The sequence below is a fragment of the Berkeleyomyces rouxiae genome, assembly GCF_048999995.1.
Source record: "Berkeleyomyces rouxiae strain 22BRR77 chromosome Unknown BrBRR77_ptg000004l, whole genome shotgun sequence".
In the NCBI taxonomy this organism is placed as follows: domain Eukaryota; kingdom Fungi; phylum Ascomycota; class Sordariomycetes; order Microascales; family Ceratocystidaceae; genus Berkeleyomyces; species Berkeleyomyces rouxiae.
In genome coordinates, this window is record NW_027396494.1 from 440,537 (window position 1) to 461,806 (window position 21,270).

At 53.1% G+C, this 21,270-nt stretch overlaps 5 protein-coding genes across 5 annotated transcripts; 3 read left to right on the forward strand and 2 right to left on the reverse strand.

Moving 5' to 3' along the window:
* Window positions 1–3,298: 3,298 nt before the first annotated feature.
* On the reverse strand, window positions 3,299–4,807 carry BROUX77_004329 (uncharacterized protein; the record flags this gene model as incomplete). The annotated part of the gene is made up of 3 exons (XM_073749080.1): window positions 3,299–3,545; window positions 3,663–4,535; window positions 4,779–4,807. The coding sequence occupies 3 exons, from the start codon at window positions 4,805–4,807 to the stop codon at window positions 3,299–3,301; spliced, it is 1,149 nt and encodes a 382-aa protein (XP_073604786.1).
* Window positions 4,808–6,730: 1,923 nt separating this feature from the next.
* BROUX77_004330 (uncharacterized protein) lies at window positions 6,731–7,578 on the forward strand (the record flags this gene model as incomplete). The annotated part of the gene is made up of 2 exons (XM_073749081.1): window positions 6,731–6,777; window positions 6,894–7,578. The coding sequence occupies 2 exons, from the start codon at window positions 6,731–6,733 to the stop codon at window positions 7,576–7,578; spliced, it is 732 nt and encodes a 243-aa protein (XP_073604787.1).
* Window positions 7,579–8,160: 582 nt separating this feature from the next.
* BROUX77_004331 (uncharacterized protein) lies at window positions 8,161–10,022 on the reverse strand (the record flags this gene model as incomplete). Its single annotated transcript, XM_073749082.1, has 2 exons — window positions 8,161–8,940; window positions 9,027–10,022. The coding sequence occupies 2 exons, from the start codon at window positions 10,020–10,022 to the stop codon at window positions 8,161–8,163; spliced, it is 1,776 nt and encodes a 591-aa protein (XP_073604788.1).
* A 4,594-nt stretch (window positions 10,023–14,616) lies between these two features.
* Window positions 14,617–18,834, forward strand: BROUX77_004332 (uncharacterized protein; the record flags this gene model as incomplete). Its single annotated transcript, XM_073749083.1, has 3 exons — window positions 14,617–14,743; window positions 14,936–18,740; window positions 18,795–18,834. 3 exons carry the CDS (start codon window positions 14,617–14,619, stop codon window positions 18,832–18,834), a joined length of 3,972 nt encoding a protein of 1,323 aa, XP_073604789.1.
* A 1,335-nt stretch (window positions 18,835–20,169) lies between these two features.
* BROUX77_004333 (uncharacterized protein) lies at window positions 20,170–21,211 on the forward strand (the record flags this gene model as incomplete). The annotated part of the gene is made up of 2 exons (XM_073749084.1): window positions 20,170–20,330; window positions 20,419–21,211. 2 exons carry the CDS (start codon window positions 20,170–20,172, stop codon window positions 21,209–21,211), a joined length of 954 nt encoding a protein of 317 aa, XP_073604790.1.
* Window positions 21,212–21,270: the final 59 nt, after the last annotated feature.

A 21,270-nucleotide genomic window follows, 5' to 3' on the forward strand; every position in this document is an offset into this window, starting at 1 on the left:
CGGTATAATGTAAGAGCAGGTCCTTAGCTTGTCGCAACTTGTTTTGTGGTTTGTGTTGATATGCACACGCATTCGGCCTTCATCTCCGTCTTTTAGCCGTTAGCTTCCCCTTCTCCTTCTCCTGGTTCCGTCTGGTCTGTTCTGCAAGCCGGTTGCGGGAGATTCCCAACCAACGGACGAAGAGTAACAGTCTGTCTGGCTGGCTACCATCCTTTGATTACGGGCTCTGTAGCTTCGTCTCGGCTCTGCAAGTAAGGTCTGAGATGTGCTGGCGATCTGACGTGCTAGCTAGTACTAGCGGAGGAACAGTAACAAAGCCGCAGGTCCCATCCCCAGAGGCTAGTGACTATGAGTGTATGTAGTTAAAAAGGGTAAAATCAGGGCTTAAATACGCCAGAAGCATGGCAGAAGGCCTTGGCATTTCCCACAGGTTGTCGTTGTCTCATATCTCCGACGAGCGAAATTACTGGGCGCCGTGGCGAGGGCTGTCAAAATCTGTCTTGACTTGACACTTTCGTTTACTTGCATACGCTACCCATAAGGTTAGTTGGTAGTTGGTTGACTAGCCAGGGCCTGTAGGCTCTCACTAGGTGGTGCTTGTGCTGCTTGCAATTCTCACAGGTCCTGGCCTGGCTCGATCCTAGCAGTGCAGGCCTCTCCCTGCAATGTCGCCATAAAGGCCGCGTCAACAGAGAGGGTCTTAGAGGGCCCTGCATTTCGATAATTACACAGACGTTTGTAGTACCAAACAGCCCCTAGGTCTTTTGGGGGGAGATATAGCCAATATCACGCAAAGAGAGCAGCCGCTTTGTTCACCTGGCCAGGCTTGGGGCGATGTTCAAAGGAGAGAGAGATAGAGAGAGAGCCAAAGCTGAGACTGAGACTGAGCTGCAGTGTTGGCCGGTGGCCGGTGGCCAGTGTTAGTGATCGTTGGCGCTGGCTTCAACGGCCCTTACAGACGACGGCGCAATTAATACAACACATCAGTGTTTGTCTACACAGCCCAACCCACCATACGCAGCCCTACAACCCGAGCCATTGCACCACAATACACAGCGCCTTTGACCAGCCATAGGACACCACCACCCATCTCCTCCCCTCGCCGTTTTCGTCGTCGTCGTCGTCATATCAGACCAGAACACCCCCCAAAAAAAACACGCGCCGCACCCTCTCACAACAGCCGCAGACTTACGTATGCACACGTGGATTTCTCGCTCTCTCTTTCTCTTTCTCTCTCGTTGCATCAGTCACTCTGATCTGCATTCGTTGCCACAAACAGCGCCTTCTGCCACTTCCGAGACACCAACCACGCCAGCTCATGTTTCCAGAGCCGCAAAGCTATGCCAGAGTTAGTTATTCCTGGTATGCACATACATAGTTAGCTGTAGTAGTTCCAGGAGTATTGGCAAGGCAGGTAGACTTGGGCCCACGAACATGATGGCGAACGGGTTTCAGGATGGACGCCAGCTCGACCCATGGCTTGTAAGAAAGAATCTTGTTTTTTTTAATCCTCTTTTTTCTATTCTCCCCCCTTCACTGTGCCGGACATTTTTCCTCCTTCTTCATCTGCCTTATATCCGCCACGAGAAATTATTCCCATGGCTGTCTAGTAAAGGTTGCACAACGCTACTTGTACTACTAGCCAATCAACGAGTTGACTATGTCTTCATCATATTGCTTATATTGCCTGTAAGCCGGCTTGGAGTGCCGATGCCAGCCTGCAGCCAAGGCAAGCCTACCAACCGTTGTTTCTTCTTGGCTATTAACCAAGAGTCAAGCATTATGGGGTGTCTTTCCTACTCCCTGATTTCTGTCTGCCGAACATCCACCCGAGATCTTGACTGAGCAATCTCCAAACACCATGATCAAGACTCTCGGTATACACTTACACACATGTAAATCCAGGGCACTCGTGGACCTTGCCATCCTAGCATACCAGACGAACGCTCCCTTCTCCCCTCCTTTCTCCCAGCTTGAGCTATTCTAGGAACAAGTCTCTTTTTCTTTTCCTCTGTTCGTAGATCTCCCATCAGCCCAACTGAAGCCGGACCAAACCAGCCCGAACCCGAACCCGAACCCTTCCACATGTGTACACATGTATGTGCATATATACTTTCACATAGCTCTCGAAAGCCCCAGCACTGCTTGTAGTGTGTGCATTTGCCTTCTGTCCACTCAGCCCAAACAAAACAAAACACCTAGTGCTAGCTGAGCATGTTTCACCTTCTGCCTCTAGCAACCGACTGGCCCCTGCCGTTCTGCCCCCATTCCATGGTCCTTCTCCCCTTCCGGCGAATCGGTGCTCCACAAACACCGATCATGACAACGACAACCCCTACGCCGTAGCCTTTCTGCTACACACATCCACATACACGCTCCCCTTCATATTGTCCGCATTTAGAGTTACTTTGTTTGAGGTAGGGTTTTTTTTCTCCTTCTCATTCTTTCTTGCCCAACTCGCTGCATTCCCTAAACAAAAAAGCAAACATCAAAAGTATCCCTCTCTGGCCCTAGAGCCTCCTCTTCTCGTTTCAAGTCCGTATACAAGCATGTGCTGCGGGAATGCAATCATCAGCCCATCTCTAGATCTCTTGTCTGTGTGTACGTATACTCGTCCGCTTTCTTCGGTTCTTGTGGTTGGTCTTTGCCAAGTGCCTTTTTATCAGATCGGCGTTGTGTTCCGTCCCTCCATTATTCCAATCCTTGTGTTGTAGCATCGTTTGTGTGCTTTGTCTGCTTTGTCCTCACTCTATGCTTCTTACTGCCTGCATCGTATCTGTCAAAGTATCGCATCGCCGAGGACGCGTAGTGCAGGTAACACAAAGCCTCCATCCCACACTCACATCAGACACATAAAAATCAAGTATCTGGTCAACTATTCCAAAGTTATTTCACCCTCGTACGCCCCCCCCCCACGTCACCCTACAACGTCATCTTGACATGCATTCCCATCTCATCTCATCGCCTTTCACATGCGCCTCATGCAAGACAGAACAACTCATGCTCATGTATTATCTATGCCAAGAAAACTCCTCGAGGGAAGAAAAAAAACCCGGATATTGTATAGATACGAGGTGCCGCCCCTTTGCCACTTACCCTTCCTTGACCCCCAGCCCTCGAAACACCATTCCAATGGCTCTCGTACACACGCCTCGAGCCGTTTTGAACGGTTTTACCTGACGTACAAGGAGAGAAGATCGAGCCGGATGAGAGATAGGACAAGAAAAAAAAAATAGAGCAGACACCGAAACTTTCAATGAGACGAGCTCCGCCACGTAGATTGGTCAAGAGGATTCTTCTATGACTTCTGGTCAGCCGTGTGTGAACGGGAGACTCCCATGCCTGACGATGATCCAACTGCAGAGTTGTTATTGTTGTTCTTATTGTTGTGGTGATGGTTGTTGTGGTGTTGGCCAGACGAGTTGTGAGAGGACTTTTCACGGCGCTGCTCATCAATCGCTGTCCGTTGCTGGATCGACGAATCGTGCGACTTGAATTCGACGCGAGTGTTACCGGGGAAGTTGAGAATGTGCTTCATAGTTTCTCTAAAAGAAGGAAAGAAGATGAGTATGTTAGCAATAGTTCGTCTTGACACCCTTTACCTCCTCCCGAGTTCCCTTTTTAGTTCCCGCGGCCGCATTGAGTCTTCTAAAGAAACTTACCTAATTTTCAGCACGCGGCCTCCGTCTGTCCGTGTCCAGATGCTGATGATATCCTCACCCGTTCGAACTGAAACAACGGCGCCACAAACCTCCTCACCTGCGTCGCCAAATTGGTCGCCAATCAGGGCAAACAAGAGGTCCTCCCAGTACCGGTCGGCCACGCCCTTTTTGAGTCGGACTACCCACTTGCCGCCCTTTTTGTTCTCTTCATCCTCCCAGATCGGACGAATGCCCCACTTGAAGAAATGGTACTCGGACACCTGCGGCAGGATGGAGACACGCTTGAGGTGACTGTATACAGCCCAAAACTCCTCGATACTCGAGCAGTGTGCCATGGCATGCAATGTTTTTTCATACTCTACATAGCCCTGAGACTTGGACGTTGGCGGCCGAAACCAGAACACCCACTTGTTTCTGAGAGGATGCCGCTGTAGGTTTAACCCAGAAGGCGCGCCGCCCTCCGAGGCATTGGCCGTGCCCGTGTTGCGCTTGGTTAGCGTTCCAGCTTCAGCGCCGCCGTCGGGTGTCGAGCCTTGTATAGCGTCCTTGGGCTTGTCGTTGACTTTGGCCGCCGTTGTGCCAAGTGCTGTCTCGAACGGGTTTCCACCCGCCTTGGGAGTTTTGGCCGAGACAGGGCCAAACGATGCAAAGGCACCAGAGCCCAAGCCAAAGGCATTGGATGCCGATGTTGGCGAGGTTACCGAGGCCGAGTTTGGCGCAGCAAAGGAGCCAACCTTGCTAGCGTTAAGCGCAGTGCCTCCGTCGCCGCCAAACCGTTTTGAGAAAGGACCGATGGTGCGGCTTGAAGCATCACCAGTCTGAGAAGTAGTGTTGGACGTCTGACTGGAATTGCTCGTGGTCAGAGACAGCTTGCTGTTGGTAAAGAAGAAATATTAGCATATAGACACTTCTAAAATAATGTAGAAGACATGGGGCCGTTGCTAGTCAGTCTTGCGCTCCAATAGAGACAGCCGATGGCGGGAATCAATTGAAGAAACCCCATCAGACTAGGCTAAGATAGACCATGACCACCATACGGCATATACCCTCGCACATGTCCAGAAAAACTAAAGATCAAAAACATGAACGGGGGAGAAGGAGGGGATGGCTGCTTACTTCGCGCGCCGAGTCCATATGTTGTCCATGTTCTCTCAAATCGGTATATCACACAGGGTCTCGATCAAAAGGTGGCGGTGGGAGGCAAGGTGTTTATAGACTAGACAGGTCCAGGTTCTCGATGTTGGAGGCTCGTGAGGCGGGGAGGCGGGAAGGTCGAGATCGGTAAGATCGGGTAGAGATGGGTGGTGAGTGCTATGAGCGAATGTGAACAAGGGCGTCGAGGATTTGAAAGGCGAATTGGTGATTGAACAGTGTCGGTCAATAATAACAGATGCGGGGGAGGGTACGAAACGAGACAGTGGACAAAAGAGTCGAGATTCGAAAACAAAAGAAGCTAGAGGCTGATGGTAGTCGAATGCTGCTAGGAGGCAAGAAGAAGACAAAGAAATCTAGGGTATTATGAATAATCCGATAAAAAGAGGCGGTAGCAAAACACGAGGCTGTTGGTAATAAAGGGGTGCGGCCCCAATGGCGGGTGATGATGATGGTGATGGTACAGGAGGAAAGGATTCCTCGACGAGAGAAGGCCAGGGAGCAGGTAGGCCGTGTGATGTCCTCTCAGGCGAAGGGCTCAATCAATGGCGTAGAGAGGGGATCACGAGGGGGGCTGTTGCAGGAGAAGAAGAGAGCTGTGTTGGCAGGGCAGAAGACGAGCGGCTATCGATATCGAGAGGCTTGCGAGCGGGCGGGAGATTCAAAGGCGAGAGTCAAAGGCGCAGACAAGAAAGAGACAGCGAAGAGAGGAGCCGGTGTCAATGTCAGAGTTGGAGTCAGAGTCAGAATGGGATATGTCGAGATGGAAGGAGGTAGAAAAGGCGAAAAAAAAATTAGCACGAAAAGCTGGCGTGACTTGTACTTGCAGAGCTGCACGGAAGATTGATGGAGGCCGTCAGAGATGAAAGGGAAACGAAAGCCAAGCAGAGGCCGAAAAAGATGGAGATTTTTTTCAGTGCTTGTGGCCAGTGGAGTTTTTTTTCTCTTCCTCTGATCCTAGCTTTGAACAATTTTCGTGGATCGTGAGTGGGCGAGATTGTCAGGGTCCGCCTTGATAAAAAAGACTTTTTTTTCAGGGCCAGGTTGCAGTGGTCTTGATGTGGCGAGGCAGAAGATGGACCGGTTTTGATGGCTGATTGGCGATGATCAATTGTAACAGGACAGAGAAGTGAGGGTGAGGTTTGGGAAGGAGAAAATCAGAGGGAAAATGTTGTGGGAGGCCAAGATTTGGTTGGGGTCTTGGAATATGTGCATAGTTAATTAACTGCCCGAAACACTGGATCAAGCAACTGCTCTGGCGGGCCGGTGACCTGTCGGCCCTGTATTTGTACCAGATACTTGTGCATGCAAAGGGTTGAAGTCTGCATCTAACCTGTTACCAGCGTACATAGTTGCGACAGAACATGACATGACATAGTTATATTGTACAGTAACTTATAGCTAGGCATGTCCTGCTTCCTAACTGATGTTCTATTCAGCCATCTACACATCCCCGTCCCTCAGATATCACCTGGCTGTGCCTTCGGAAATGCCTGTAGTTCTGTCTCTCCGTATATAGCCATGCTTGTACCAGATACTCAAGCCTGGATGTCTAATGTCTGTGCAGCAAAGTGAATCATGCAGCTACCTGGCTGGCTACAGTTTCTTTGGTATTCTCCTCTGCCCGTTCTTTCCTTTTTTCCTGACTCGTTTATGACGTGCAAGCTACTAGAGCGGTGTAACCCTATGAACATAGGGTAGAGATATAGGGTACGGAAACCCCAACGGCCCAGAGCTAACCCCACGCGCTTGCATTGTTCCAAGGCAGACAAGACACTTTAACATTCTCACAACTTGACATTCATACAACTTCTTCCCACCAGACCAACGCAAGTTCGCGCCTTTTACTGCTGCTCGGCTCCCTGTTTCCTTGCGTTTTTTGAGCTCCGGATGTGAAGGCATCCATCTCCATAATCATGGCCTCACAAAGCGGGGAGAATGATCCGTTTCTCCAGGTCCAACAGTATGTACCACCCGGCCCTCTACCAGACCACCGCCCACTCGACTGGCTGGTCCAGTACATCGTCCGGCCGATGACCACAGGAGCCACGAGCTAACTGACACCTTGTCTCGAGATAGAGATGTCCTGAGCCAACTCTCCTCCACGCGCCAGCTATTCACTTCGTATGTGCGCATTTGCCAGCTCAGCACCAAAGGCGATTCGCCCGAGCTCGCCTCTGCACGCGCCGACCTCACCAGCGCGCTCGAGACACTGACCGAAGATGCCGACGATCTGCGCGACGCCGTAACAGCCGTAGAACACAGCCCTGCGTTGTTTGGCCTTAGCAGCTCCGAGGTGGGGCGGCGCCGGCGCTTCGTGCAGGAAGTGACTGGCGAGCTGTCGACGATGCGTGCCGAGCTCGTCAAACCCAGTGCTCGCAGTACCGGCGACCTGCCGGATCCCAACGCCTTTGACCTCGACGATGGCCACGGTGGCCACAACGATGACGACTATGTGGCGCATTTCGAGGAGCAGCAGCAACAACAAATCATGCGCCAGCAGGACGAACAGCTTGACGGAGTGTTCCAGACTGTAGGCAATCTGCGACGGCAGGCCGACGACATGGGCCGAGAGCTCGAGGAGCAGCGGGAGATGCTGGAAGTGGTGGAAACAGTCGCTGATCGAGTGAGCGGGCGCCTGCAAACAGGCATGCAAAAGCTGCAGTACGTGGTGCAGCGCAACGAGGAGACGCTGAGCAGCTGTTGTATCGGCGTGCTGATTCTTGTGCTGATCATCTTGTTGATACTTCTTTTGCTGGTATAAAGCGTGGCTTGTAGAAGGCGTTGCTAGACTTATTTGGGTTCTTTGGTTTTCTTTTTTGCGACGGCGCTTTGGAATCATGCCTCTTTGTTTTATTTTACTTTGGCTCTCACATCACAGACAGGCCTGCACTCACATGATGCATGTGGCATACATATACTTGGAACGTTCTCGCGGCTTGACACAACAATCTCCATGGCCATGTCCATGTCTTAGATAGAATGGCATAACTATCAGTTTCATGCAGAAAACGAACATGCATCCTCATAAACAGTGGGAAAGGAGATCCAATGATCCTGTCTTGCATACATGACTTGTACAGTTGAGGGAGATTACATTAGCTATTATCTTCCTGTATTCTACGCTTAGCCCCAGAGAAGCACAACATAGCGACAACCAACAACAATGACGCATGAACCCATAAAACGCCGGAAGATGACCCAAACCCACACATGTAGAGGAAACAAAGAGCACAAGATGACAAACCATAGCGAGAATGCAAGACGAACAAGCACAAACACAGTAAGCAGGGCGTGGAGGGAGATGCTTGGCCCAGAATACTACTCGATGCTTGTCCAGTCGCGCTCAAGTTAACTTGAGACCCTCGTCTTTCAGCAGTCGGTCAGCTACGACAGCCAAGGCCTCGCGGCTAGGGCTCTTGGCCACGCTCTTGGGGAAATCAATGAGCGCCACTCTAAGTGCTGCGATACCGGCAGTACCGTAGAATAGGAGGAAGCGTGACGTGTGACCGTCGATGATGGACTTGAGCACGACGAGCTGTGTGGCCGAAACCTGCTCGGGAGGGGTGTTGACCAGGGAAGCCAGAGTGGCCCAGTACATGGTCGGGGGCGTAGGAGTGCTGCGTGTGGTCTTACTAAAGTCTCTGAGGGTGATGGCCCCAAAGCCGGAGCCCAAGCCAGACATGCGACTCCAATGGGCCTGCTCGGGGATGAAGTTGGGACCATCGCGGCGCCATCCAATGGCGAGTCGGCCGGCGGGAATACGCTCGTTGCCGCGGATGCCGAATAGCACAGGGCAGACAACGCGCATCTTGGCGAGCAAGATATCAGCAAGCGAGCGGCCGCGCCAATGGTAGTCCTTGTCAGCAAAGACCTGGCTGAAGAGAACGCCGATGGGGTCGGCTGCCTTGGGATTCGCGCCGCACTCATTGATGAACTGGCTGATGATGGACTTGGATAAGATGTTGAGCAGGTAGAGGAAGAGCGACGGCATCTGGTCGCCTTTGTGGACGTCGGTTTCGTTGACAGTCTGTGGCACCTCGGTGACGTAGTCTTTGACGTCGACTGGGGGGCTTGGGTACGAGCCATCGATTGAAGCTTTCAGGACATCGCGTATATTCTTGAGCTATATAAGAGAAATGGTATTAGTGAAAAGGAAAGCCGACAGAAGAAATAGTCAAGGGCCGGGGCTGTGGACACAGGGAAACTTACCTGGACTTTGTTGGCGCCGGTACCCTCAGTCAATTGACCCATGCACTTGCGAATCTCACGGCGCATGTCACCCACCTTGCCCTTGAGCGGTGATCCTGGCTGTGATGAGGATTCCTCGACGGCCTTGCGCAGCTCTTTGAGCTTCTTATGGATTTCGAGATATCTCTTGTTGTGTGGGAAGAAGGCGGGATCGGCCTCAACCACAGCGTTGGCGGCCGCGGCAGCAACAGCAGCAGGTTGAGCAGGCTTCGAGCCAAACAGCGAAGTCGCTGCGACGGCAGGTTTGGCGGAGGAGCTGGCAGCGGCAGATCCATTGCCAAAGAGAGGTGTGGCAGGCTTGCCAAACAGAGTGGTCTGGCCGGCTGCAGCACTGGGGGGCGCGCCAAAGGATTTTGGGATTGCGGTGGGTGCGTTGGCTGGAGTAGCAGCAGGCTTGCCGAAGAGTGTTGTTGACGCGGTGACGGCCGTCTTTGGCGCAGTAGGGGCGGGCTGTGTCTGTTCGGGGAGAGACGGGACCTTGGCCGGTTCGGTCTTTTTCTGTTCGCCAGCTGCGGGAGGGGCCGCATCGGTGGTGGAGGCGACAACAGCTTTGGAGACAGGAGCAGCTTCGGGGGCCGGGGCAGCCACGAGAGCCGGCTTGGGCAGTGGCGGCGGCGGCGGGGCCTTTTCGGCCTTGAGGGCCTCGAGGCGCTGTTTCTCGGCCAGCAGGGCGGCTTCGCGCTTCAAGCGCTCCTGTTCGTTTTTCTGCTCGGTGACAATGCGCTGGCGCTCAAGCTCGAGCTCGTGCATCTCGAACACGCGAAGAGCGCGTTCGCGCACACGGTCGTGCTCGACTTTGGCCTGTTCGAGGGCATCGCGGTGGCTCAGCTCCGAGTTTTTCGACTCGGTGAAGATCTCGGAGAGCAGACCGCTGGCATGGTGAGACGCTCTGGCACGGTCGCGGTCGGGGCTGGCAAGGAAGCTGCTGGTGGAGAGCGAGGCGCGGTGGCGGGCCATGATGAGAGCGACGAGCTGGGGGGGAGCTGATGATTCTGTGGAGAGTGAGTCTATAGAAGCTTGGTCACGATTCTCGTCGCAACCGCGTCGGCGCAAAAGAAAATACACAAGAATACACGGTGAAAATCGGCCTGGTTGCAGGTGAGAATGCGGGAGGGTTTAGGCCGGCGCAGAAGCAAATTAAATTGAAGGCGATTTGCGCGATTGGTCGTGATGGAGGTTGAAGACGGGAGAAGAAAAAAAACAGTAGCTCAATATGTCAAGAGCTTTTTATTTTTTAACAATTCATGCAGCTCTAAATGCCACCGCCAAAAAACAAAGCATGCAGATTTGCTAGAAGCCAGAGCCAGACCAAAAAACGCGTTAAGAAAAAAAAAGGCAAAATACCCTTCAAAATTAGACACCACAGCAAAAAAAGGAAAGTTGAAAAGGAAAAAAAAATACTCTAAACAATTTTGGTCCCCACGCACACAAAAAGAGGTGGTGATGGTGGTTTCTGTTTGTGGACTCAAGTAATGCAAGGCTGACGAAACACGTCGATGGATGCACGTCAGCCTTGCAGCCCCATTTTTATCAAGTATGTGCATCTATCTGACGAAGAGCGAGATCGAGGGGCACAAAGACCAGAGACCAGCGACAAAGCCGCCAAGGGACATAAAAAAGAAGACTGGACGAGTGAGACATGACGAGGGTCTCGGCAAGAGGAAGCGGAGAAAAAAGAAGCGAGTTGATAAGAGGGCGACGGGAAGAATAACAGAGAGAGGCCTACGGAGGGCTCTACAGGGGTCTCTACAGAGGGCTCTACAGAGAGTCCCCCCGCCAAAGAAAGAAAAACAAGTATACTTCTGCACATCGTGTCCAAGCGCACAGTTCGACTTCGCTGCGACTTCGCACCCGCGGCATTTCCCCGCCAGATTAGAGGGAAGCAGCCTGTACGAGTAGTTAGCCAGTTGTACATTTGGATGCCCGTGACAACTACTACTACACAGACACAGCTACAGCTACAGCTACCGCTAACCAGCTACAGAGACATCTCACCTCCATGCTCTCCTCGACTCGACCAGCCTCGCCCTCGCCCTCGCCCTCGTTCGCGTTTTACACAAAGTCCACCTCCTATGGTCCATGTTTGATCTTCCCTCCAGCCTTTACATCTATGTTTCAACCCACTAGAGCTTGGGCGTCCGCTCGGAAAAGAGGGGGAACCCTCATCAACAGCCAGGCCAGGGTTCTAGAAGTTTTGCTAGCAAGGAACAGCCAGAGCCCAAGCTCTGACCTCATCCGGCCGACAGAGAAGAAACAGGGAGACCCAGCTCCATCGTCAACCCAGAGACAGCCCAGCCTCCAGGCCAGCGAGCCTGAGCTTTGATTCTTTGTTCCTTTGACAAGGCCTGCCCTGTCTTGAACTGCTCCTCCAGGGATCCACAAAGAGCAGCAGAAACAGCGCAAAACGAACTGAAGCCCGAGAGTTCAGGGGAGAGGGGCCGACATGTCTGGCCGGCTTCTCCCATGCTTCCATAAAACAGAACAACAACAGCACAGCACGGCACGGCACGGCACTATTTTCCTGCTCAGAGGTCCTCCCCAACCCTCCAGCCCAAGACACGATACTCTCTCTATCTAGACAAGCATCTGGGATCAGGCATTAAACAATACCTCATGTGAGCCCTGTGAGCCCTGGTCCACAATGTCCAGGGACTACCGACTAGGACTAGAACTAGGACTAGGGCGCTATGCCACATGTCATGGCGGGAGGTGACAAGCAAGGGAGTCGAGAGGTCTATCTGCTGTGGCGTGGAGTGGAATACGATGTCGATATCGGTTAGTAAAGCGGCCAGGGCTGACGGCCTTGACCTCTGCGCTGTCCACTGTGAGCTGGGGGACCGGGAGGGCTCCTCAGGCTCCTTGTCCCGCGACTAAGCCCATCGCTCTGGTATTACAATCAAAAGATGGGATCGCAGCAGTCCATGTAATACGTCAAGTTGCCATGGGCCGCCACAGATGCTTGGTGCTTGTGCTTGGTAGTCCTGTTTGACACTTGGCCTGACCCTAGGCATAGACTTTGACACCAGGCCAGAAGAACAGGATCCTCTAACCCTAGCTCCTGACCTGTTGATGTCAGGTAGTCCTGGCACAGAGGACAAACTGTGTCGTGCTGATACTTGCAAAACAGACCCGTTGGGCTTTGTCATATACCTTTCCCGTGGACGAGTACACGCACGCTCCACCCCCCCCCCCCCTACAACCGCCCCAGCATACGCGAACAGAATGGGAAACGAACCCATCTTTACAACCCAGCCGTCTTCATCCATCTGATACTGGGCTCGCACCCATCTGACACATGATTTGCACCTGGCACCATGCTTCTCCAAAGTCTATAGTCTCCCATTGGGCCCCACAACCTGAAATCCCAGGCCTGGCTGAAAACCCCCAAGCACTAACTACACAATCGCTAACCAACTAGTTACGTATGTACATATGTAGCTGTGTTACTTGTGTCTCCACGTATAGAAAAGAAACGTCACCCACGTAGTTCGTAGGTCTGCTGCTCCGGGTGCTAAAACTAACAAGCACATCTTGTTCATTGTTTGCCCCCGCGTCTCATGGGCGTCAAACGTGTGAAAATCTTACTTGTTTAATCTTGTTTCTTGGCTGCTGTGACTATCGCTATAGTGGTGCTGACGCTCAGACACCGCACTACTTGACCCTAGACTGGGGTAAGGGTAGGGATAAGGATAAGGGTATAAGTGCAAATGTAAGGGTATGAAGTATGAATGCAGCCAGAGAGACACGGCAAGCAAGGAAAGATGCAAGACGGGCCAAGCCACACAGCCAAGCCCCCAGGAAACAAACGCTGGTCCGCTTAAACACCTTGCCTGTCGTCAGTCAGCCAGTCAGTCATTTAGCTGGCAGTGAAAACGCCATACGTGTTTTCATGCCTGGAGGAAACACGGAGTGACCGCTGGCTAATATGTCGCAAAAAGAAAGTCTATCAAAATGACCAAGCCTCTCGTCGTTTCGCCACGCACTGTACCAAAACAGTAGCTGCCATTCCCAAAGCAGCTTCCCAATTAATGCGCTTGGTTAGTCCAATGGACAGCTCTCTCCTGCCATAAGCTAAGATGCAAGCAGGTGGGAAAATAGTGGAGTGGCGCTAAGCTGGAGCTCTCATGACATCGGGAAGGAGGCCAAGCTCTAGAAGCACAGCCAGCAGGCGTGAGCACAGCGCGACAATCACGAGAGAAGAAGTGAACACATAAAACTCAGAGAAAAAAAGGAAAAAAAGGAAAAAAGAAAAAAGAAAAAAAGAAACTTGTCTGCCAGACCCTTTGCCGCCCTCGTCCTGGGCTTGGACCCATTCACTTTGTCATTTTCTGCTGCTCTTCCTGTCTCACACAAAACAACCTAGTAGTAACTTCCTCGCTTCGCTCCAGGCAAAAAAGAAAAGAAAAAAAAAGGCTGCAACTCATGGTTGCCGTGCGGTGCGGGCAGTTGTTGCTCTGCTGTCCCTTTCCCTTCTTGTTTGGCCTTGCCCCTTCCTTCCTTCCTCTTCTGGCTGCGCTGCCTTCTCTTTTTACCCACGCTCCTGCTCTCTTGCCGTGCTGTCCTGTGCTGTGCACCTTCCCTTTGCCTAAGCTCCTGTCTAGCTAGCTCTGTTCTGGTAGTTACGACCATTTGCCTAGTTCCCTAATCGTTAAGTACCCGGTTGTCGTGGGTTATTGCTGGTTGCTCTGCTCTCCTCCCACTTCTTATTAATCTCTGACCTTCCGCCCGCTTCTTCAACAACCTCCTCTTTTTTCTTCTTCCTTTCTTTGCACTTCTTTTTCTGTCTCCCTTCTCTCGCCCCTCCTCTCTCTACTACTTCTCCCTTTCCCCTCTCTTGCATTACCTTCTTTTCAAACTTATTCTCTTCAAACCATCACCACCTACTCTAAAATCCACGAAGACGGCTGGCCTCTCAACTACCTTGTACTTGAAAGCTTGCTGGCTCTTCTTTCTCTGTTCCCATTGTGTGGACACTGTCCTCATTCCCATCGAGACCGTCTCCGCGCACACTATCCTGTACTTGTTTTCTGCTCTTCTGCTTCCGCTTTGCTCCAACCGCTTCCGGGTCCTGTTCTCTCACCACCAAATTGTCCGTTACGACGGCAATACGTTGCTGGCTGATCACAGGTCCCTCTACACTTTAAAAAAGAGGCCAACGAGCCCACCATAACCACCGCCAACGAGCTCTCCTGCCCTGATATCCCACGCCTTCACCAGCAATTGAATTGCTGTTTTGTGCTTGTCGTTTGATTCTCATCGCAGCATTTCCTAATACCTTGGCCTAGACGGTTCATCCGAATTCTCGCATTGAAAAACATCAGATCGGATCTTTCGAGCTACTTGCCAACTGTTCTTTCATTTTCGCCTTTACTGAGCCTTCTTTGCCTCGTCTGCCTTGTTTTGCCTCTAGCTCAGCTTTTGTTCAATTCCCCGAACTCCCGACTTGACCTAGACACTCATTGGCTCTCGTTCGCTAGTTTGCCGTCCAGCCTTGTGTAATCTCAACACTTTCGAAACTCGCGAGAAACGACTCGATTTGATACTCTTCATCATGGACCCTAACCAGTCCCAGCGCCCCAATGGCGTCCCTCCCCCTACTAGTCGTCGCCTGCACATCGCTCACAGACGTAGTCCGTCTGAAATGACTCCGTTAGTCAGTGTGCTGACGAGTCCCGGTGGTAAGTCTCACACCCCCCTCCCCCTTCCTCTCCATAATCTGTCTTGGATTTTTTTTTTGGCGTTTGCAGATAGATTGAGCCGATATCAAACCTAAAGTAAATGTTTTAAGAGGATTATCTTTTCTCTTTTGACTCTAAACACTGTTTCCGGAAACAAGAAAACAGTCTGCTAACTAACTCTGGGCAATGTAGTCGACCAGCTAGCCATCCAGCAGCAAATTGAACTGCTGCAGCAACAACAACAGCAACTGCAGGCCACTCAGCAGCAGTTTGTCATGCTTCAACAAGGTGCTCTCCCCATGGCCCAGATGGGCCACCAGATGGGCGCTGCTGGTGCTTTCCAGTTCCCCATTCAGGTGCCCCAGAACATGGGCCTTGCGCCCCAGCAGCCGCACGGAAACTCTCACCGCCGTACTCCCTCGGCTGCTCAGAACATGAACATGGGCGGCCCGCCCCCTGCCCCTTCTTCGGGCGCCTCCAATAGCATCGGCGGCGACAACAATGGTCACACCGGCGGTCATTCAGGCCGCGGTGGTCGTGGAGGAGGTCATCAGCGCCGACACTCTCTCGCCCTTGCTGACGCTCGCAAAGCTGCCGAGGCTGCCCAACAGAAGCGCACTACTAATGGTTTCCAGTTCCCTGCAGGCCCCGCTAGCAGCTCTACCAACGACGAGACCATGAGCAACGCTTCATCTGAGACCACTCATCAGTCTTACAACTCGAACCGCCCTGGTCGCGGTGGCCATGGTCGTAGCCAGAGCATGGCCATCGGATCCCGCGGTGGTGGCAGTAGTGGTCGCACTCCTTCTGAGGGCGGTCGCGGTCACGGTCGCACTCCTTCCAGAAACTTTGAGGGCAACTGGCGTCAAGGCCAGTCTCAAAGCAATGCCAACAACAACAATCAAGATTCAAACGCTCAACAGCAGCAGCCTCAACAGGCTGGTAATTCTCAGGGAGGATACCAGCCGGGTCATCGCTCCCGTGGGTCTGTCAACCAGTCGATCTCGTCAATTGGCTCGTTCCAGTACCCGGCTCAGCCCATGATGGCCATGGGTAACCAGATGTTGATCCCTGGCATGAACATGGGCTTGAACCCTGTTCAATTGGGCCAGCTCCAGGCCATGCAGGCCCAGGGCCAGATGATGAACCCCCTGATGGGTCTTCAGGCTAGCCAGCATGCTCCCATGATGCAGCAAGGCCAGCAGCAGAACCAGGGAAACAGCGTTCAGCGCAAGACACTCTTCACTCCTTACCTGGCTCAGGCTACTCTTCCTGTCCTTACTGGTAATGGTCAGCTTGTTGCTGGTATTCTGCGTGTCAACAAGAAGAACCGTAGTGATGCTTACGTGACAACCCAGGATGGCTTACTCGATGCCGACATCTTCATTTGCGGCTCCAAGGACCGCAACCGTGCTCTCGAGGGCGATCTTGTAGCTGTTGAGCTGCTCGACGTCGACGAGGTTTGGTCCCAGAAGCGCGAAAAGGAGGAGAAGAAGAAGCGCAAAGATAACACCGAGTCGCGCAATGGAAACCGTGATGACGGTCCTTCTGAGGGTGGCATTCGCCGTCGTGGCTCGCTGCGTGAGCGCCCTACCCAGAAGAAGAATGATGACGTCGAAGTTGAAGGCCAATCTCTCCTACTCGTTGAGGAGGAGGAGATCACTGACGAGCAGAAGCCTCTGTACGCTGGTCACGTCGTTGCCGTCATTGACCGCACTAGTGGCCAGATGTTCTCTGGTACTCTTGGTCTGCTGCGTCCTAGCAGCCAGGCTACCAAAGATAAGCAAGAGGCGGAGCGCGCTGCCCGTGATGGTGGCAACGCTCGCCCTCACACCACGGAGCGTCCCAAGATTGTTTGGTTCAAGCCTACTGATAAGCGTGTTCCTCTTATTGCTATCCCTACCGAACAGGCTCCCCCCGACTTTGTTGAGAACCACCAGGCCTATGCCGACAGAATTTTTGTTGCCTCCATAAAGCGCTGGCCCATCACCTCTCTGCATCCCTTTGGTACTCTGGTCGAACAGCTGGGCAAGATGGGCGATGTCAAGGTCGAAACCGATGCGCTCCTACGTGACAACAACTTTGCTAGCGACGAGTTTTCCGATGCTGTCATCCGCAGTGTTGGCCTGAACAATTGGTCCCTGGAGACCGAGCCTGCCGAGGAGATTGCCCTGCGTCGTGATTACCGTAACGAGAAGGTCTTCACTATCGACTTTGGCGGCACCATGGAGCTTGGCAACGCTATTCATGTAAAGACCCGTGATGATGGTAAACTGGAAATCGGTTTCCACGTTCCTGATGTCACTCACTTCGTCAAGCCCAACTCTCTGGCTGATCGCGAGGCCCGCAAGCGTGGTACTGCTGTTCACCTGCTTAATCGTGCTTGCCCTCTTCTGCCTCATAAGCTGTGGGCCGATGTATGTGCCCTGAAGCCTAGTGAGGACCGCCTAACATTTAGTATCGTTTTCACCGTGAACCCTGTTACTGGTGTAATTGAGGAGAACGAGACCTGGGGTGGCAAGGCTATTATCAAGAGCACTTCGACCATTGACCTGACTGTTCTTGATGGCATCTTGGCTGGTAAAGACGAGTACTCGGGTCCTATCCCTCCCTGGGACATCCGCACTCTCAATGCTGTTGTTGAAAAGTTCAAGGAGAAGCGCCTTGGTGGTGGGAGCGACCCCATTGCGCCTCTGCGTCTTTTGTCTCAGCTTGATGATGAAAACATGCCCGTCCGTACCAACCTCTTTGAAGTCTCCTCTGCTACTGAGCTTCTAGAGGAGCTCACTCACACGGTTAACGCTTGGGTTGCCCAGAAGGTCTTGAACGGACACCCTGAGAAGGCCCTGCTGAGACGTCACATGCCTCCCAACCCCCGTCGCTTGCAGACCTTTGTGGACCGCATGACTGCTCTGGGCTTCGATATTGACGCCTCGAGCAGTGGCAAGCTCCAGAACAGTCTGTTCAAGGTTGATGACGACGACGTTCGCAAGGGCATGGAGACGCTGTTGTTCAAGACCATGCAGCGCGCCAAGTACTTTGTTGCGGGCAAGACGGCACAGGAACTGTGGCCGCACTATGCACTGAACCTCCCCGTGTACACCCACTTTACTCGTCCTACTCACCGCTTTGCGGACATTATTGTCCATCGTCAGCTGTACGCCGCGCTGAAGCCCGAAGAAGGCAAGGCGGCGGCCTACAGTGAGGAAATTGATGCACTGAGCAAGACAGTTGACCTGTACAACGTCAAGGAGGAGTCGGCCCAGAACGCCCAGGAGCAAAGTGTGCACATAGAGTCGTGCCGTGCCATGGACAAGGAGCGGTTGGCTATTGACGGTGACATGGTTGTCGAGGGTATTGTGGTTTGTGTGTACGAATCTGCCTTCGATGTCCTTATTCCCGAATGGGGCTTTGAGAAGCGTGTCCATTGCGATCAGTTGCCTCTGAAGAAGGCTGAATTCCGCAAGGAGAAGCGCGTCCTCGAACTTTATTGGGAGAAGGGTGTGCCTAGCTCAGCTTATGTTCCTGAGGATGAGCGGCCCAAGGCCAACATGTCAAACCGTGTCTCCAACGCTGTGGCGGCTGCCCGCCAGGCCGAAGAGGCAGAGCGTCTCAAGAAGGAACGCGAAGAAGCTACCCGCAAGCAAACTGAGACCGGAACCATGTCCACTGACGATGTCGATGCGCTTTTCGATGACGAGGAGGATGACAACAATTCCGATCTGGCTGAGTCGATGGCTGGTGTTTCTCTGGCTGTTGGCCGTCCTACTCAGAGTGTCCCTGGCTCGCCTTCGCGCCAGGCTGGTGACTCTGGCAACCTGCACCGCACGCGCTCGGACTCCAAGGTCCACTCGGGTGAGGCATCCCAGCAGAGCCTTAAGGACAAGTACTCCAAGTTCTTCAAGCTCCGTGAGGAGGATGGCGAGTTTATTCAGGATGTGACGGAGATGACGCGCATCCCCGTCATTCTCAAGACTGACCTGAGCAAGAGCCCTCCGTAAGTGTATTCCCCGATTTCGATGTAACTGCAGCATGCTAACCATAATTCTAGTTGCCTGACCATTCGATCGCTCAACCCGTTTGCCCTGTAAAGCAGTCGACCGATGCCGTCAGCTTGGCTTTATCGACACGATATTGTCAAGCACTGTACGAGTAAGCCGGAGCTGTGGAGACAGAGGACATGAAGATTAGCACAAAGCTTGTCGTGAGATTAACACGCAAAGTATTAGTTAAATGTGTGCAGAAGGTCCTTTTTTGGTTGTTGACCGCGGGTTTTTGGGCATTTTTTTGTTTTATCTACGGAGAGGTTTCTTTTTTGGGGGTGTCGCAGTCCAGCAGGAGACTGTTGGTTATCTTGGGGATATGTTTCTTGCTATTTGCATGGTATATTGGCGGGTTGATGAGGAAGACGCGGCGGGAACTTGCCACGAATCTTTGTTATTTCTTTTGGGCTATATTAGTGTTAGATATCTTGGAAGCTGCCAGAAAAGGAACTGGCATAATTCACGTGTACTTTTTTTTCAAGACCTATGTAGTGGCACGTGGGAAGCAGAAGCACGTGGTTGTGGCTTGGGGCATGAACAAGGAAATAGAGATTGGTGCAGGACGCGGTGATCTGGTCACGGCGTCGTGGGCATCCGGCCAGATGGCAGTGACATCAGTGACATCACTGGCACCAGGGGCTGCTGTGCGAAGCGAAGCTCGGATGACGGATATGCGATGCGCCCACCAGGGATTAGTCAGCAGGGGCCGCCAGCCAGCCGAGCAGCCAAGACCGCCAACACGGCCAGCCGGGGCTGTCGATCACGAGAGCCAGGTTTCCGAGGCGTGTCAGAAGTGTTTCGCGCGAGGCATCCCGGGCCGACAAGGTAAACGAAAACAAGCATTTAAGCTTAGCCGCCAGATGGTGGCGGAAGCAGAGCTGCCGAGCCAGGGGCAGAGGCAGAGGCCAGGTCTGAGGCCCAAGCTGTGTGTAAGTTGAGGTGTGCTTTTGGAAGGAGGAAGACGAGGGCGAGTATATAGCTGCGATGTGCCCGCTGGTTGAGTGTGTTGGGCCTGGAAGCTCTGGTCTGCTTCTTATCCTGCACGCGGAGTCCTCTTCAACATCTTCCTCTATTTTTTTTCTTTCTCTTCTTGACGGTCAGAGCATCTGTGGTGTTGGTTGTCCTTATTTTTTATACCTTTTTTTTTGTTTAATACTTTTCTGGTTTTATCTTCACTTTCTTCTTCTTTAATCTAATCCCGCCGCTCACAAGCACTGGTCTGCTTTCTCTCTCTCCTGCACCGTCGCTCACTCGTTGTTCTACGAAGCCCTCCCCCCCCCCCCGTGTACATTCATTCTCTACGTCCTGGTGACGCCGACTCACTCTTCCTTTCATTTCTTGTTTCATTTATTTACTTTTCTTTTTCCAAACTCTTCGCCCGACATGAAGCTCGCCTTTGTTACCGTTGCTCTCGCTGCTGTGGCTGCCGCCTTCCCAGCCCTGCCGAAGCTGACAGCCAGACAAATGCACATGCTGGAGCTTGGAAAGCGCCAGAACGCTGAAGCCGAGGCAGCTGGTCTGACAGACAACGACATTCTGCAATTGTGAGTCTAGTCTCTTCCTGCAGACTCTCTTTGAAGAGGTCTTTTTTTGGCCCGCCATGTACTAACCCGTTTTCCTCTACCCTCTCAGTGCCCTGACGCTCGAATGGCTCGAAGCCAACTTCTACCAGCAGGGCTTCCAAAAGTTCCCCCCCGCCGACTTCACCGCACTGGGACTCAACGACAAGCAAGTGACGGACCTGCTGGCGCTGCCCGACAGTGAGTTTGCACACGCGTCGTTTCTGCAAAAGTCGCTGGCCCAGGGCGGCATCACGCCTGTGCAGCCGTGCACCTACAACTTTGGCTTCACCGACGCCAAGAGCATGGTCGTCGTGGCCGCCGTGCTGGAAAACGTCGGCGTGTCTGCCTACCTCGGCGCCGCCAGCCTCGTCTCCGCCAGTAGCATCCTGACCGCCGCCGGGTCCATCCTGACCATTGAGTCGCGCCACCAGACCTTTATCCGCACGGCCGCCCAGCTGGTCGCTGTCCCGCAGCCGTTTGACGCTCCGCTGACGCCCCGCATGGTCTTCACGCTCGCCGCGCCCTTCATCTCCTCGTGCCCCGAGGGCAGCAACCTGGCCATCACGCCGTTTGCGGCGCTGAGCGTGACGGAGCCGGCGGCAGGCACCCCGGCGCCGGCGGGCACGAAGCTAACGCTGCAGGTGGCGGATACCGCGGGCGCGACGCACTGTGCCTTTACATCGGGCGGCGTTACGCCCGGTGGCTCTGCGTTTGCGACGTTTGATGCCGCGGCCAAGACCTGCGAGGTTCCCCAGGGCGTGGCGGGTGTCACGTACGTCTCGCTGGTCAACGAGGCGCCGCTGACTGGCGTCGTTAATGAAACGAGTGTTGTGGCTGGCCCGACGTTCATACTGGTTAATTAGAGCGGGTGGATTGCTGGATGGTAGGTAACTAATTGTTATGTGTTATGTCTTGGGACTGG